General features: G+C 42.0%; 1 protein-coding gene across 8 annotated transcripts in view; it reads right to left on the bottom strand.

The window, feature by feature from the left end:
- The window catches only part of TENM4 (teneurin transmembrane protein 4), a 728,135-nt gene that overhangs the window by 182,457 nt on the left and 530,912 nt on the right, over positions 1-14,766 (bottom strand). For all 8 annotated transcript variants that reach the window (XM_070490574.1, XM_070490568.1, XM_070490572.1 and 5 more), the window contains 2 exons: positions 8,280-8,450; positions 1,138-1,352 (listed from right to left, as the gene is read on the bottom strand). In XM_070490574.1, the coding sequence (XP_070346675.1) occupies positions 1,138-1,352; positions 8,280-8,450 (386 nt within the window). The remainder of the gene's footprint in view (positions 1-1,137; positions 1,353-8,279; positions 8,451-14,766) is intronic.

Genomic DNA, 14,766 nt, shown 5'->3' with positions numbered 1-14,766 from the left:
GCAGTGATGGCTGGAATCCCAGGGGTCTAGGATTGGGACCGAGCACTAGATATGCCTTAAATGGCAGTCATGTGCAAATGAAAATTTGATTTATGTCTGTCTTCCTTTTGTCAATGATCCTTTCTAAACACTCCAGTTCCAGGGAGCAGTTTTGGGGAACTAAACTGGATTAGCTCAAATTCCATTAATAATTACATGCTGTGTCACATACAATTGCTGATTGATCTGAGCCTGCTGGTATGAGACTCAAGAGCAGTCAGTCATGCCGTATCAGCAACAGGTAGGTGGTTAAGTCCTACTGGCCTACTAGCAAGCTAACTGAGTTTATGTATCTATCTACCTACTACCTACCTACCCATCTATCTTAAAAAAAACAAGATAGATATTTATCTATCTTTTAACTAAAAATTTGAAATAACTATGAGGCTAGGAAGACTGCATTTGGCCTGGGAATGTCTGACGGATGCCTCTGATTTATTTACTCCAATCCCAGAGCTGGGAGGATCTTACCCAAGTCTGTTCTTACCCATCATGACTGATAATATGTCAATCATCCTGGACAAATTTTTTATGTGTTTCTGGTGTGCATGTGTCTGAGCAGATGTGTGACCCTGAGGGAGAGAAGGAATGTGAGAGACTAGGGAAGGAACCTTTATTCTGAGCCAGGTCCCACACTAGCTACCGCATAAATGTTATTCTTTATTCTCCACAACAGCCCTGCAAAGTGGGTACCATTATCACCATTTGATAGACTAGGAAACTTGCTCTGAGAGGAGAAGTAACAGGCCCCAGTTTACTTAGATGATAATGAGAAGATTCAAACTCAGGTTTGTCTGACTCCAAAGTGCATGCTTTTTCTCTAGGTTACCTTTCCAGGATAATTTAACTCAGGAGACTGGGTAACAGGAGAAAGGCTATTGAGAAGTTTCCAAGAATTCTTTCCTCTTAAAAAGCCCCAGGGATGTAACCCTACTTATCCTAAAGGTAGGGTCTAAGAGAGGGCAAATGGATGAATGGGCTATAAAATACATGGAATTCCCTGCAAGCTCAAGGATCCAGGTTTAAGCATTAGGCTTCCTGACTTTGGGTTAAGATTTGAGGTAGGAGCCCCCGGAGATCAGCAGGGTGTCTGGTTACCTGTGTATGTGAAGGAGGAAGGCCTTTTCTGCCATAAATGCCGACGAGGGCCGCCTTTCCTAGAGACACATTGAATTTCAGATGCACAGGATGGTCTATGAAGACCTGAGATCTCCAGAAAGTGCCAGGAGGAATCTTCTGGGAAGCCCGTCTCCCCACGTCGATTTCTCCAGAGTCTATAAAACTGTCCTCTGGAAAGAAACTACTGGGCTTTCCTACCAAGACACAGGGAAAGGAAGACAAAAATATCATAGTTACCCACAAGTGAAACAAGAGATCAGAGCCTCCGAACGGGCAGGCCTCTTGTCTGCCTCACACTCCCCTCTACGACGTGCCACTGCCAGCCCTCCTGCCCTCCATTGAGAGTAAGAACGTCCAGAACCTTTTTCCAGCGATGCTCAAATTGTTCTGCTAAAAATATGCATTCTTCTAAAGCAGTACAGGTCCTCCCCAAGGGCCATCTGTTTACTGCACAATTCTACAGCTTGTTAAGATATATTTTGATCCTAAAAATAATCATTGGTGGTCACGTGAGAATAATTCTGTGTATGTGCGTGTGTGCAAAAGCGTGCCTGCTAAAATAGAAAGGATAGAGGGAACGAGGTGTTGCTATTAAGTTTCCAACTCAGAATGGTGCCCCTAGCAGTAGGAAGCGTGACCTGAGTGGAGTAATGTATTTTACCAGTTTACTAGCTTATGTATAATTGGAAGCCAAATTCTGAGGCTGAGATATGTGGGTGGGGTTTGTGTTGGAAGCAGGGGTAAGTAGGGCTGGGGAAGATGAGGAAGAGGGTCCTTCCGAAGGGAGGAAACATTTCTGAAAATGCTTCTTTGTCTTGGATGGGGATCTTTGAACACCACTTTTGTGCTAAAGTGGGTGAAGATGAGGGAATTTCTCAAGTTCAGGTACAAAGCCCATGACATTCATTGGAAATTCAACCCAGGCCCTCAACCTTGCAGGTTGTGGGGGAGGGGATCAGAAGTAAGGCCTCTTGCCCGCTTCTGTCACCAATCAGGAGAGTGATGGCTTTCTGGGGACACCCCAAGTGCCAGGAAGGAAGGCTGCTTATCAAACTTCCTCTATTTAGTAATTAAACACACTCACACGTGCAAAATATGAACCCTCACTTCCTGCCAGACATCAGCCTTCTGAGGAGCTGGATAGGAGCAGGTGGAGACTACAAAGATGTTAGAAGACCACCCTTAGGATGATGACAAGCTAAAATCAAGTCAACAGACTACATCTTATTTGTCATTAGAAAGTACCCCATGGGTATCCCGGTTCCAAGGTTTGTTGTGTTGTTAGAGATGTTCGAAGAGACACTTCAAGAGAACAAGAATCCATTTGTAGAGAAAACATGTTTGTGAGAAATTTTTATAAAAAGCATTTGGGGAATAAGAAATTAAAATGTCTTTTTTCCCTAGCTTTGTGAGATTCCTTACAAAGCACATTTGATGCTGAAATGGAGCTTGGCAGGGCACTGTTGCAGTCATAAAATATTTTACTGTTTTAAATAATAAAATTCAATTTAAATGTTAAACTTTTCCATATGTTATCATTCCCTTGTAAACTCCTAGGCAGAAACATCAGGTTTTTAGCTTCAAACTGTTAAATCTTATTTTAATTAAAAATACGCCAACAAAAAAAGTTAAAATGCATACTCTCAATAAAAGCACCAGTAGTATTCTGTCATTAGCATGGGAAAGAGCTCTCATTTAATTCCTTTGTGGAAGGAATGTGCCCTAGACTTTTACCTTGACAGTGTAGACACACACAAACCACATAATGTGGTGCAAAGTTCAAAGACAGAAGCCAAATTCACAAAGCATTAGGACAGAAGAGAATCACTAGCAAATTCTTCCTTATCTGACTTTTGGGTTCCCAATACCACAATCCTTTTATATTCCAGGTAGAAAATAGCAGACCCTTCAGCTTCTAATTCTGCTGGGGAAGCAGAAGTATGAGAGAGTGAAACAAAAGCAGGATGAGTTCTGAGCTTTTAACTCCTAGAGACCGCAGAGAAATAAGCCCAAGACTGCTAATTCTAAGGACTCATTTCCTTTGCGAGTAGGTGGGAGTCAAAGCTGATGGGATTTGAGAACTATCTGCATTCAAATAATTCCTGTGTATGAGGATAAATAATGAAAACTTCTCCCACATTTTGGCACACTGTTGGAGAACCCTGCAGAGTTCATTTTCCACTCCAGTGAACGTGTTTTTAGGAGACAGCTATTGTATCAGCTAAATTCTGTCGCCTCAAAGGTCAGAGGCCAAGCCCAGAGGTTCTCTGTAGAGGTCTGCAGGCCCCAGAGACATAAATAAGTTGGCTGTTATCCCAGAGGAGTGGCAAAAGGGGAATATTCTTTTCTAGCACTTCAGTATTTCATCTAAGCAGGCAAAATGGGAGGAAAAAAAAATTTCTTTGATGTGTATTACAATGAAATAAAAAATCAGGACCTTGGCTTTCTTGGCTGAGTGCATGAGGGCCACTCTGGAGCTTTGGGTTCAAAAGTGACCTTTGCACTAGAAGTCATCCTGCCCAGATCCTTAGGGAAGGGGCCACGGCCCAGCCTAAAGGCAATGTTTGAGAAGGGAAGAGGATCCCCATCTGGGAATTTAACCTTCATTATTCCTCCCCTCGGGTCCCCAGTGGTCCCCATACTGGACTAACCACAGGGATGAAATGGGGGCTTTTGAGGGGAAAGCGCTGCAGCCAGCCAGGTGTCTCTGCCCGATGGGGAAGAGATGGGCTGATGTTTGGAGTGAAATCACCCTCATCCTTTCCTGCCTTTTAAAAACCCTTACTGTAGTCCTCTTTCCAGATCCTATCACCTAAGATTCTTTGTTCTTAATTCTGAGTACCAAGCTGCGAGCACTAGGATAGAAAATGTCCCACTACATAACAAAACCCACCAATGACGGAGTAGTGAGAGAGGGTAGAGGCAGCTGGAGGAGAAAAGTCCCGTGTATAAAATGCCTTTTATCCCCATGTACATTCTGGAAAATAATAATAGTAGTAGTCGTAGTAATAGTAATGAAGGGAGAGGTAGTCATATTAGCTACGATTTATTGAGCTCCAACTATATGGTGGGCACCCTCAGTTATGTAGGTTCAGTTAATTCTTATACTATTAAAATGTATATACTGAGGCTCAGAATGCTTAAGAAACAGGTAGAGATGAAGCCATTGGGATCCCTCTTTATTTAGTAGAATATGGCTTCTCAGAGACTTAATTGATGAAGACTAATGAAACATTAAAAAAGCACTCTCAATGGTAGCAGGGTGCGATGACTCTCTTTAAGAGCAACAGTCTAGTTTAATTCATGGCCCCAGTAGGCTAAACATCAAAGATAGACCAGGTAGATCCAAGGTCCACTGAAGAACTTCCTGGCATCCTGGGTACAAGAAGTTGACAATTTTTATCACGGAGGAACCTGCAAACAGGTCCCAAAGCGAAAGGGCAACAGTTAGCAGCATCTCAAGAGATTCATAAGAAGGACACTATACAATCAGTGGATGCCCTCAGAGGCTTAACAAACAGTACAAAGAGGTTCATTCAGAATTAGGGGCCCCCAATAGCATGACTAGGTTTCACAAGGTAGATTCTACTGGTAATAGTCCTTTTCTTTATAAACATATACAGATTCAGGCTTCCTGTAGCAATGCTGTGCAAATACAATCGTGTCTATAAAAGAAATTTCTCAACAAATTGCTGAAATGATTGGCTAGCTCAGTCAAGGGAGATGTGGAAGAATTGGAATCCTATGCACTTCCCAATCAGTCTTTACTTTGCTGAACTAAGATCTATCTACACAGGTTCTAAATTCCTAATCAACTAACCTTCTCCCCCTCCCCTCACCTTTTCAGTTTTTTTCAAGGCCACAACTTGCACAAAGAATCCTTTAGTTTCCTTAGCAACTGTTTGAAATTTATTTGGTTATCAAAATAAGCTGTTCCATTTTGGAGAGCCCAGCTGAGCCTGGGTGCAGCAATTTGCATGGTTCAAACTGATGGGCAATTTTGATTTCACTGCAGAAAGCAGAGAATGCTATCCCTAACCCATCAATTCAACCATCAGAAATGCTTGTTTATTCAATGCTTTTTTCCCTCCGTCTCCGTTAATGCATAACATAAGTTCTTGTGGCTTTACTTCGAAAAGCTGCTGAGTTTCCATCCCATGACAACCCTGAGATGGTTACAGCCACTTTGAAAATAAAGTATAAATTGCAGCTTGATGTTATTCTCAAAGACATAATGAACAATTAAAATACTGGGTTCACCATATATTTCATTTGCATAATTAAAAGATACATATCCTTTAAAAATGTCCAAAATACCCCAAACTTTTGCAGTATCTCTGAGGAAAAAAATGTTAATTAGTCTGGATTTCTGAGATTCTGACATGGAATGGCTTGGAGTTTGAGTGGACAAGAAGAAAGGAACTACATTTGTTGAGTGCCTCTTCACCACTAGTCTTTGAAAAGATGGATGTTATTATCTTTGTTCTACAGATGAGGAAACTAAAGCCAAAGGAGATGGAGTAACTGGCATGAGTTAACAGAAGCAGTAAATGGAGGGCCAGGGTTCAAACACTGGACTGTCTGACTCTAAGGCTCATTTATCCTCTTTCCATTAGACCAGATTGCTTCCCCCATCATTGCGAAACAAGGACTCTAATCTTAATTCTGAAATCAACCCTCCTCTCTCATATCCTGAGAAGGGACAGGAAATATATACTCACAACAGAGTTAAAGACTTTCCCCCTTGAGGCATGTCTAAGAAACTAGAATTTTAACATCACAATTAAAAACACAAACTGAGCAGACATTGGCTTGACCAGGGTAAAAGAAATTAAGAACCATGTGGTCTCACATAAACCATAAGAAGCTTTGTCCTCTGTTTTTCCAGACTGATGTATTTTTTGTCACAGTAATTGCTTTTGATGCTGACCAATTTCCAGCACTGCATCGCATTTTGGGGGTTTGTAAACAGGATTTCCATTTGCATTAGAAATGACAGATAATCCCTTTAAGCAAAAATACTCCAATTAAAATAAACCAATAAGCTGGTGCAATTTTACTTTGTCTCTTATCTGCACCTCTTGCTCCTTGGGAAAAATGAAACAAGCCTAAGCAACCCACAAACTAATTTCATTAGAGTGGGAGATTTCAGATAGATCCAGCTCCTGTTTAAAGAATGATACTAATCATGGAGGGAAGAAAACACATTTTGCTAAGTGAGACCCTTTACCAATGCCTTGAGGATTAAATACATCTTAAAGCTGCATTTGTACACGCTGATCTAAAGGCAGTCTTCATTTGTGGCATCTGACACTATAAACTGATGCGGGAATCACAGGCTAACAGGCAGGACCATGGACAGAACCAAACTGAAAAAAAAAAAAAAATTCTGAAAAGCCATCTGGTTAGTCATAGGATGATTCTATTATTAATTTTATATGTAGAACTTGCAAATTAGAATGGACCTTAGAACTAATCTAGCTCAATAATCTCCTTTTAAAGAGGAGGAAAATGAAGCCCAGAATGTCTTTCAAAGGATTTGCTTAAGGTCACCATAAGTGGCAGCAGCTGGATTTGAACTCAGGGCTCTTGACTCCTAACCCAGAGCTCTTTGCATAGCCTCTTCCATGCTCCCTCCATATCCCATTAAGGGGCAAAGAAGGTGTAAATTATTCAATGTTTTAAGTCTTAAAATCTTTAAAAAGGACGAAGACTGTCTTTGCCCCTCAAAATCGTAGGCAGAGGTTCTGATTTGGCTTTGTGGAAATGACCCCAGTTCTCACTTCCCTGAAAGATGACCATAGGTCAAGGGTTAATTTTGGCTTTCAGGATCCTTCAGAGGTCATGAATAGCCACTCTGACCAAGCATATACTACCCTCTTAAACAAAGTGGTTCCTGGAAGGCAAATCCTTGAAAGGACAGGGAAGCTCAGAAGCCATGACTCCAAAGTTAACTGATATGAGAGGAAAGAAGATGTAAGTAGTGAAGGCTGGAGGCAGCTACTTTGCTGACTGAAGTAACACCTGAGAGATCGAGCAGATCACAGCAGGTGCAGGAGAACGGATGGCCAGAATGACAACCACACTGACTCATTAGCTCACACATCTTTCCTGGTACCAGTTTTTGTGATTCTGTGCCACTCTTGGCTGATGGTGAAGGAATCTGTGTCAATGCATGTTAGAAAGATCCCTAAGAAATTCAGAACAAGGGTCTATGGATGTCCCACTCAAGATCGGAAAACTCCAAATGTCACCACCACCTCCATCTTAGATAGAGAAATATCTGTGTTTGACTGTACAATGGATTTCTCATTCATGTCTCCTCAGGGGTCTTGTAACCATGGGGGTGAGTTAGGTAGGACAACTTATGGAGACAGCAAGAGTCCTGGAGTCACACAGAGCTGGGCTTATATCCCAAACTCCATTATTCACTGGCTGTGGGACCCTGGCCAAGTTGCTTAATTAATGTGATCCCCAGCTTTTGAATCTCAAATAGGCAAAATAATTATACTTACCTCACAGGATCTCTGTGAGGATTAAATGTGAAATGCTCTTGACAAAAAGCTTTGAAACAAACACACTGAACAAACACTAATGATTATTGTTATTGCAGATGAGGAAACTGGGGCTCAGGAAAACTAAGTGACTTACTCAAGGTCATGTGGCTGGTAAATGCTAGAACATCTGAACTGGTGTTTTCACTAAACCACAAGAGTCCAAGAGTATTTCAATCACAACACACCATCTACCCACCTTGCCACACCCCACTCCTGGAGATGCCCATTCATCCCATGAAGGTGCCCCAGAAGGGCTCATCTTCACCCTACACAATCCAAGACAGCCACCCCAGCAGTGTGAAAGCCCATAATGCTTCCCTTGAGGCATGAGATGGGATACTGCTGAGCACCGTGAGCCCTACCCAAGCCCCGCTATGAGCTCACAGTGACAAGGAACTGCAATGAAGACACAGGTGGACTGGCAGCTGGTGTGGAGTGCAGAGGGATGGAGGAAGCGCCAGAGCATGGAGCTGTGAGTCAGGCACATGACGCGCATAATGGAGGTCTCCTTGGTTCAAAGGCAGACACAGAGGACTCACGACACGGACAACACAGCAACCGTACCTTCTGTGGCTCCTTTGCCTTTCCTGTCAGGGATCTCTAACCCAGTGCCCCCTGAGGGATACAGGGAGACGTCCGTTGGCACAGGCCAACTGCTGGCTGTGTCCTCCGTGATCTCATACATCTGCCCCTCCAGCGGCTGCAGGTGCCAGTTTAGGCCAAACAGGTGCATGGCTGTGGTGAGCAATGAGAAAAGTCATCTTTTTCTGCTGGAGGTGGAAATGGAACTCCCAAGCCATAGGGAAGGGCGGGAGGGGTGGGGAACACAGGAATTCAGTTCAGTTCAGTTCAACAAATAGCCCCTGAAGAGAGCTCTTGCAGTGCCAAGCCCTATTTGGGGCATAGGGACACAGAGATGATCAAGGCATGGACCTTGCCCTTGAGGGCTCACAGTCTGGTGAGTAGGTCAAGGGGCAGGGGTGGGGGAGTTCCAGGAGGCCTTGGTCTTTTGCTTCAAAAGATAAATAACAATCCAGGTGAAAAATTGCAATTGGTATCACAAAGGGTTAATTTCCTTAGTATAAAAATAACTCCTACAAATAATAAGCAAAGTCTAACAACTCAGTAGGAAAATAGGTATGGGATAAGAACAGACAGTTCACAGAATAAGAAACATAACTGGGATATGAACAGACAGTTTACAGAATAAGAAACACAACTGGCTCTTAATCATATGGAAAGACTTTGGACATCACTCATAGTGGGAGAAATGTAAGTTCAACTTTGAAATACTACTTTTCACATATGGTTTGGCAAAGATAAAAAAAGGCTGAAAATATACAGTATTGCAGAGAACAGGAAATAAGTGCTCTCATACTTTGCTGGTGTGAGCAGACGCTGGTACAACCCTATGGAGGGCAATTTGACAAAAGCTATCAAATTTTAAATCCACATACCCTTTACCCTGGGACTTCGGGGTTCCAATTCTACAGATTTCTCCTCCAGATATACTCACACACATACTAAATGAGGTACGTACAAGGTTACTCACTGAAGCATTGTTTGTAACAGCAAAATACTGGAAATCAGTCCAGCAATAAGGGGCTAGATAAATTATATTTACACACTATACCATGCAACCATGAAAAAGAGTGAGGAAGCTCTTTGTATGTATTTTTCTGGAAGGAAAACTATAACATGCATAACAGTGTATTAGATATACTACATTTAGGCAAAAAAAAAAAAAACCCTCCTGTATATGTACAGAATATTTCTAGAAGAATATGAAAGACATTGGTAACAGTGGGTATGTCCTTTGAAGGAAAGAGATGCTAAGGGTCACGGAAAGGAGAGAGGTTTGCTTTTCACTGTACATCTGTTGTACATTTTGACTTTGTATCATGTGCACATATTTCTGTTTTAGAAATATTTTTCCAAAGTAGCAATGGCTAAATAGTCTTGTGCAACAATCTAGAAGAGACCATAAGATGCCAAAGAATGGACATTGTCCCGTGAGATACTCAATGTTGAGAAGGCTGGGAAGCCTGTTTCCAAAAAGGTTTGTGATCTAGTACAAAATATCTATTTAAATGCCATCCTAAGATTCAAGACTGGAGTCTTGTCAATGGCCCATACTTAACCTCTTCTGGGGTGCCAACCCTGAATCCCCACATACGGAGTAAGCTCTTCAGTCCCTGGACTCCCACAGCATCCTGTATGTAGCATCAATCCTTGGTACAGTTGATGGACATTTTCTAAAGCCTACTGTATGCCAGGACCTATGTCTGACCCTGGAGAGCCAGCCCCGAATCAGATAAGCTGCTTTGATGAGCTCACAGTCAAGTAGAGGAGGCAGACGAGTAACAAGTCTATTCAGAAGGACTAGAAGGCCCAGAGGAGTGGGTGACTGACCCACTAGGAGGGCCAGAGGAACACAGGGAAAGATCTACAGAGATATGAAGGCCCACAGTAATTACGTTTACTGTGGACCAACAGTGTGCCCACCAGGGCACTGGGTAATTTGTATGTATTACACCCAATCCTCACGGCAACCCTGCCAGACCTAATTTACAGATGTGTACATTAAGGCTCAGAGGGTTAATTAAAACTGTGATAATTATAACACTATGATGTATTGGGTGCTTACCATGTGCCAGGCATTGTGCTAAAAGCAGTAAACACACTATTTCCTTTAATTCTCACAACAATCCTAAAAGGTGAGTATTAATAACTCCATTTTACAGATGAAGAAACTAAAGCACAATGACATCAATTAACATATGGAAGGTTAAATCACTGACAAGTGGCAGAGCCTAGACTAGAATTCAAAACTGTTCAAATTCTGAAATCATCTACCATCAGTGGTTCTGGCTTGAAGGCTCAGGCTCTACCCACTTCACCATGCTGCCCCTCACCAGCTTTATCTAGCAAGGAGTATGGGCATAATAAAGTCATCCCCTTTTACACATTAAGCAGCCTCCAAGCCTTTCACACGTCTTTTTAGGCAGGAACATAGGATCCTGTGAAGGAGACAGCAAGTTGTGTCACTTGGCCCCAGTGTGTGGAAGGGGTCACTGATGGCGGTGTTGAGAGCCTGTGCGACTGTCTCAAGACACAAAATGCTGAGTAGAGGAGACTGGAGCACAGCACATCCTTCTGACTTCGGATCCAAACACAAGCCGGCCAAGAACATGCACAAGGCTGGTTTAACCAGGAGGGCGTACTCTGGTGACAGAAGTGGAATCTGGCCCTGTGCTTTCTCTGTGGTTACTGTGGCACAGGGGAATGTGTGCTGGACCAAAGGTAAGAAAATTGGCTTTGAATCCTATCTGCCACTTCCTAGCTACAGTATTCTCAGCTGAGAAATGGGGATAAAAATATTTCAAAGAATTGTTGCATCGTATGAAACAATATATGGCAAAGTGTTTTGTAACTTATACATAGGTATGTTACTATGTTTTATAACCATGATATTCATACCATTAATAATAATGATAAAATAGTAGCTAACATTTATTGAGCACTTCTTAGGTACCGGGCACCAAATGAGGTGTTTTGCACTGCTCTTGACTATCTCTGTGTAGTCATCAATAACAATAAAAGTTAACTTGCCTGGAAGAAGTGAATACTCTGCTATTTCCCAGGCTGAATTAGCTCACATTTCTGCTTACCTTCTCACTGTTCTAATCTATATATTGCCAGCTCCAAAGGTAATGGAGAAATTGCTTGAACTACAGACAACTCATATACGTGTCACTAAATGAGCAGCGCTTCTTTCCCCATTAGAATCAATTATCTCATCTAAGTGTGCAAAAGCACTGTCTTGTTAAAAGGTCAGGAGAATTAACTCATCCCAGAATGAAGAGAACTCTCACAGCTTTGTCAAGAGAAATTTTCTATTGTCAAAGCTTTCTCTTGTTCTTAACTAGATGCAAAAGTAAGTCGTTAAAAAAATACGCTGAGGGGGCAGACAAGCCAGTGGAAAAAACGTGATAGGTGAAAATGCTCATAACGAGATCTGGTGTCCCACAGAAGTTAACGAGGGTAGCCCCAGCTGGTAGGGGGAGGCTTGGAGGTGGATGTTGGCACCCCTTCCTCTTGGCTTCACCCCCCTGCCCCCAACAAAGGCCACAGCTGTGAGGCTGGTGGCCTCTTCGTGACCTGTGGAAGATGTGCTCCTGAGAATCATCTGGAAATGCAAAGTTCTGAATCCAACTCAGACTTGGACTCTCTGAGAAGACTCAGTCATCCAGAAATAATTTTGGAGGCTGGCAGGTAGGGAAATGAGCACGGGGTCACCAAGACTGGGCTGAGAAACCACCAGCTGGAAGGCAAGACTTAGAGAGAGGAGTAAGAGGATGCCGAGTCAGAGATGCGAAGTTCAACCATTCATGTCGTCTTAAAGCCCAAATAAAAGGGACCCTTAATCTCTGATCCAGGGTCTTAAATATAAGTCATGCTAGGGTCTTCTTAACTCTTTTATGTATTGTTTGGTGGGCGGTTAATTTTATAGGCCTGGGTTATGGGGGAGGGGAAGCGAGCAGGAAGAGAAATAGTTTGTTCTGCTCTCCTCTTCCCAAAGGACACAACGGATGCTCAGCCAGAGACTGGCCAAGAAATACATCAGCTCAAGCAACTACTCTTCTTTATCTTTGAAAATAATCAAAATAATAATAGTAACCCAAGACTTGGTATCATTTGAGTGCATACTACATGCCAAATGGTTTATTTATATTACTTACTTAATCCTCACATAAAGATGGGTTGAAAAACATTATTGGACAATGTATATATTGGAACTGGAATGGAAACTGAGCTATAATGATATACCCTGAATTACTCAGAGAGGGAAAGTAAGTTACTCAACACCACAGAGCTGGTATAAGTTTGAGGCAAGCTTCAAACTCAGGAGACTGTGTTCTCAAGCCAAGCCTCCTCTTTTACATACGTTACTTTAAATAGAAGATGAAATATGGGCCACATAAAGCCACCAGCAAATAAAGGCTGAAATTAATGTTTGGGTGCCCAATGGTGATAATAAATATTTCTTGGCCCCACAGCAACCATCATTTAAAGCTGCATATAGCAGGAAATGCATGTTATCCAAATGATTTGAAAGTAATAGCCATGGATCCAAAAAAGCTAAGAAATATAAACGGTCCTCTCCAGCCTGCTTTAAGGATGGACCAGAACACTGAAACAATATAAATTTTAATGATCACATTCTCTGTTTCCTGAAGAATAGTGGTAACCACCCACCACCAACGTACATCACAGGATTATCTAAATCACACCCTGCGGTTTGTATTTATAACTGTTTGTAAAAACTCTCCTCAAGTACACTGAAAGTGACCTAAATAAGAAACTTGATACTGGTTTTCCCTTTAAACTAGTTTGTAATTCAGTGAAAAGGTGAAAAGATGCTAGAGTTCAGAGAAAGGCTGTGGAAAGGTAGGAGGTTCATAGGATCACCCACATTGAAATGTTAATGATTTCTAAAAGCTAAGAGCTAGGATGGGGGAAGTTTCTTATTCCCTCGGCTCTGGTCTATCTGATCCCAGGGCTGACATTTTCTAGTCGCCTTTTCCTGCCCAGCAAGACATGAGAGATGGCTGAGAAAGTGCAAGCTCCATCTTGACATTTTTAAGAAAAATGCTCAATAGATATTCAGACATTGAAGGCTCCCCCAGCACCCCGCCAGCAGGAGGCCATTAACAGAGTCATTATGCAAGAGTCACCAACATAAGTATAGGAGAGTTTCTCTGTCACATTGAATGCTTCCCTTCCAAAAATCAAATGCACAAACCCACCAGATAGGGTTATAACCGTAAGAAACTGGTGACTCAAGTGGCATTTTTCATTTCAAAAGGGAGGAGGAATCAACCCAGCTACACAGCCACCTACTTTTCTGTTTTATTAGTGCAGTTTTTTTTAATAGCGCCCTTTCTGTAAAATATAAAAGTAACTGGAGTTCTTTGACTTATGGCCCTCTAATGGGGAAAACAAAAACTAAAAAGACAAAACAACCACCAACACGAAACAACAGAACTTTATCCCCCAGGTTCTACACTTGGTTTTGTTACAAAGCCACAACATTCAAAAGTTCCAAACCAAGAAGCTACATGCACAGAGATGTACACTGCTGTGTAACAGCAAAAAATTGGAAGCAACTTAGATGTCTAAAAATAGGAGAATGACTTAGCTAAATTATGATACAGGTACTGGATGGCGTACAATCAATGTAAAAAATAACTACAACAACCATCGATGACAGCAAACGCTTAGGACATATTGTTAAGGAAAAGAAAAAAAGGCAGGACACAAAATTGCATGTTTTTCCTGACTGCATGTCCGTAAGACCAGGTATGCATATGAAAAAAAAAATCTGGAAAGAAATACATAAATATGACATGAGGCTTTGAATTATAGTAGTAGGTTTATGATAAATTTTCTTCACTAGTTTCCAAACTCACTTTAATGCTGCTTTACATTAAAAAGGAAGCTCTACATCTTAGTCTCAGGAGCAACAGGTAGAAAAGAAGGATGATAGAGCAGAGAGAGGAGATCCTAAATTGAACAGATGCCATGTGTCAGACCCGAGGCCAGGGGAATTACATACATTATTTCATTCAATCTTTACATATAAACATCGAGAAAATGATTATTATTCCCATTTTACAGACAAAGAAACTGGAGGTTCAGAGAGGCTGCGTGACTTGCCCAAAGACACTTCCCAGATGGGCATGATAAAGTCAGATTTGAACCCAGATCTGAATGGTTCCAAAGTCCGGGCTCTCCACCTGGTACATCACACTGCTGCTGAATTACAACGCCTGAAATTAAATTAAAATTTAGAAAAATTTAAGGCAAAGTCTGTGCTGACAGTATAGCCAGATTTGCTCTCTTGAGACAGTTTGGTAAGGGGCTTTCATGTCGGGGACAAAGCATGAGGCTCCCACCCTCCCACCTTCTAACCCCCTTATGCATGGCTGACACCCACAATCAAAACCATGTAAATGCAAGTAAGCGACTTGTCCATTGCAGAGTCAGT

Source organism: Equus asinus, chromosome 20, assembly GCF_041296235.1.
Source record: "Equus asinus isolate D_3611 breed Donkey chromosome 20, EquAss-T2T_v2, whole genome shotgun sequence".
Taxonomy (NCBI): Eukaryota; Metazoa; Chordata; class Mammalia; order Perissodactyla; family Equidae; genus Equus; species Equus asinus.
Note: the sequence above shows the minus strand (reverse complement) of the source record. Positions and strands in the feature narration are given on the sequence as shown.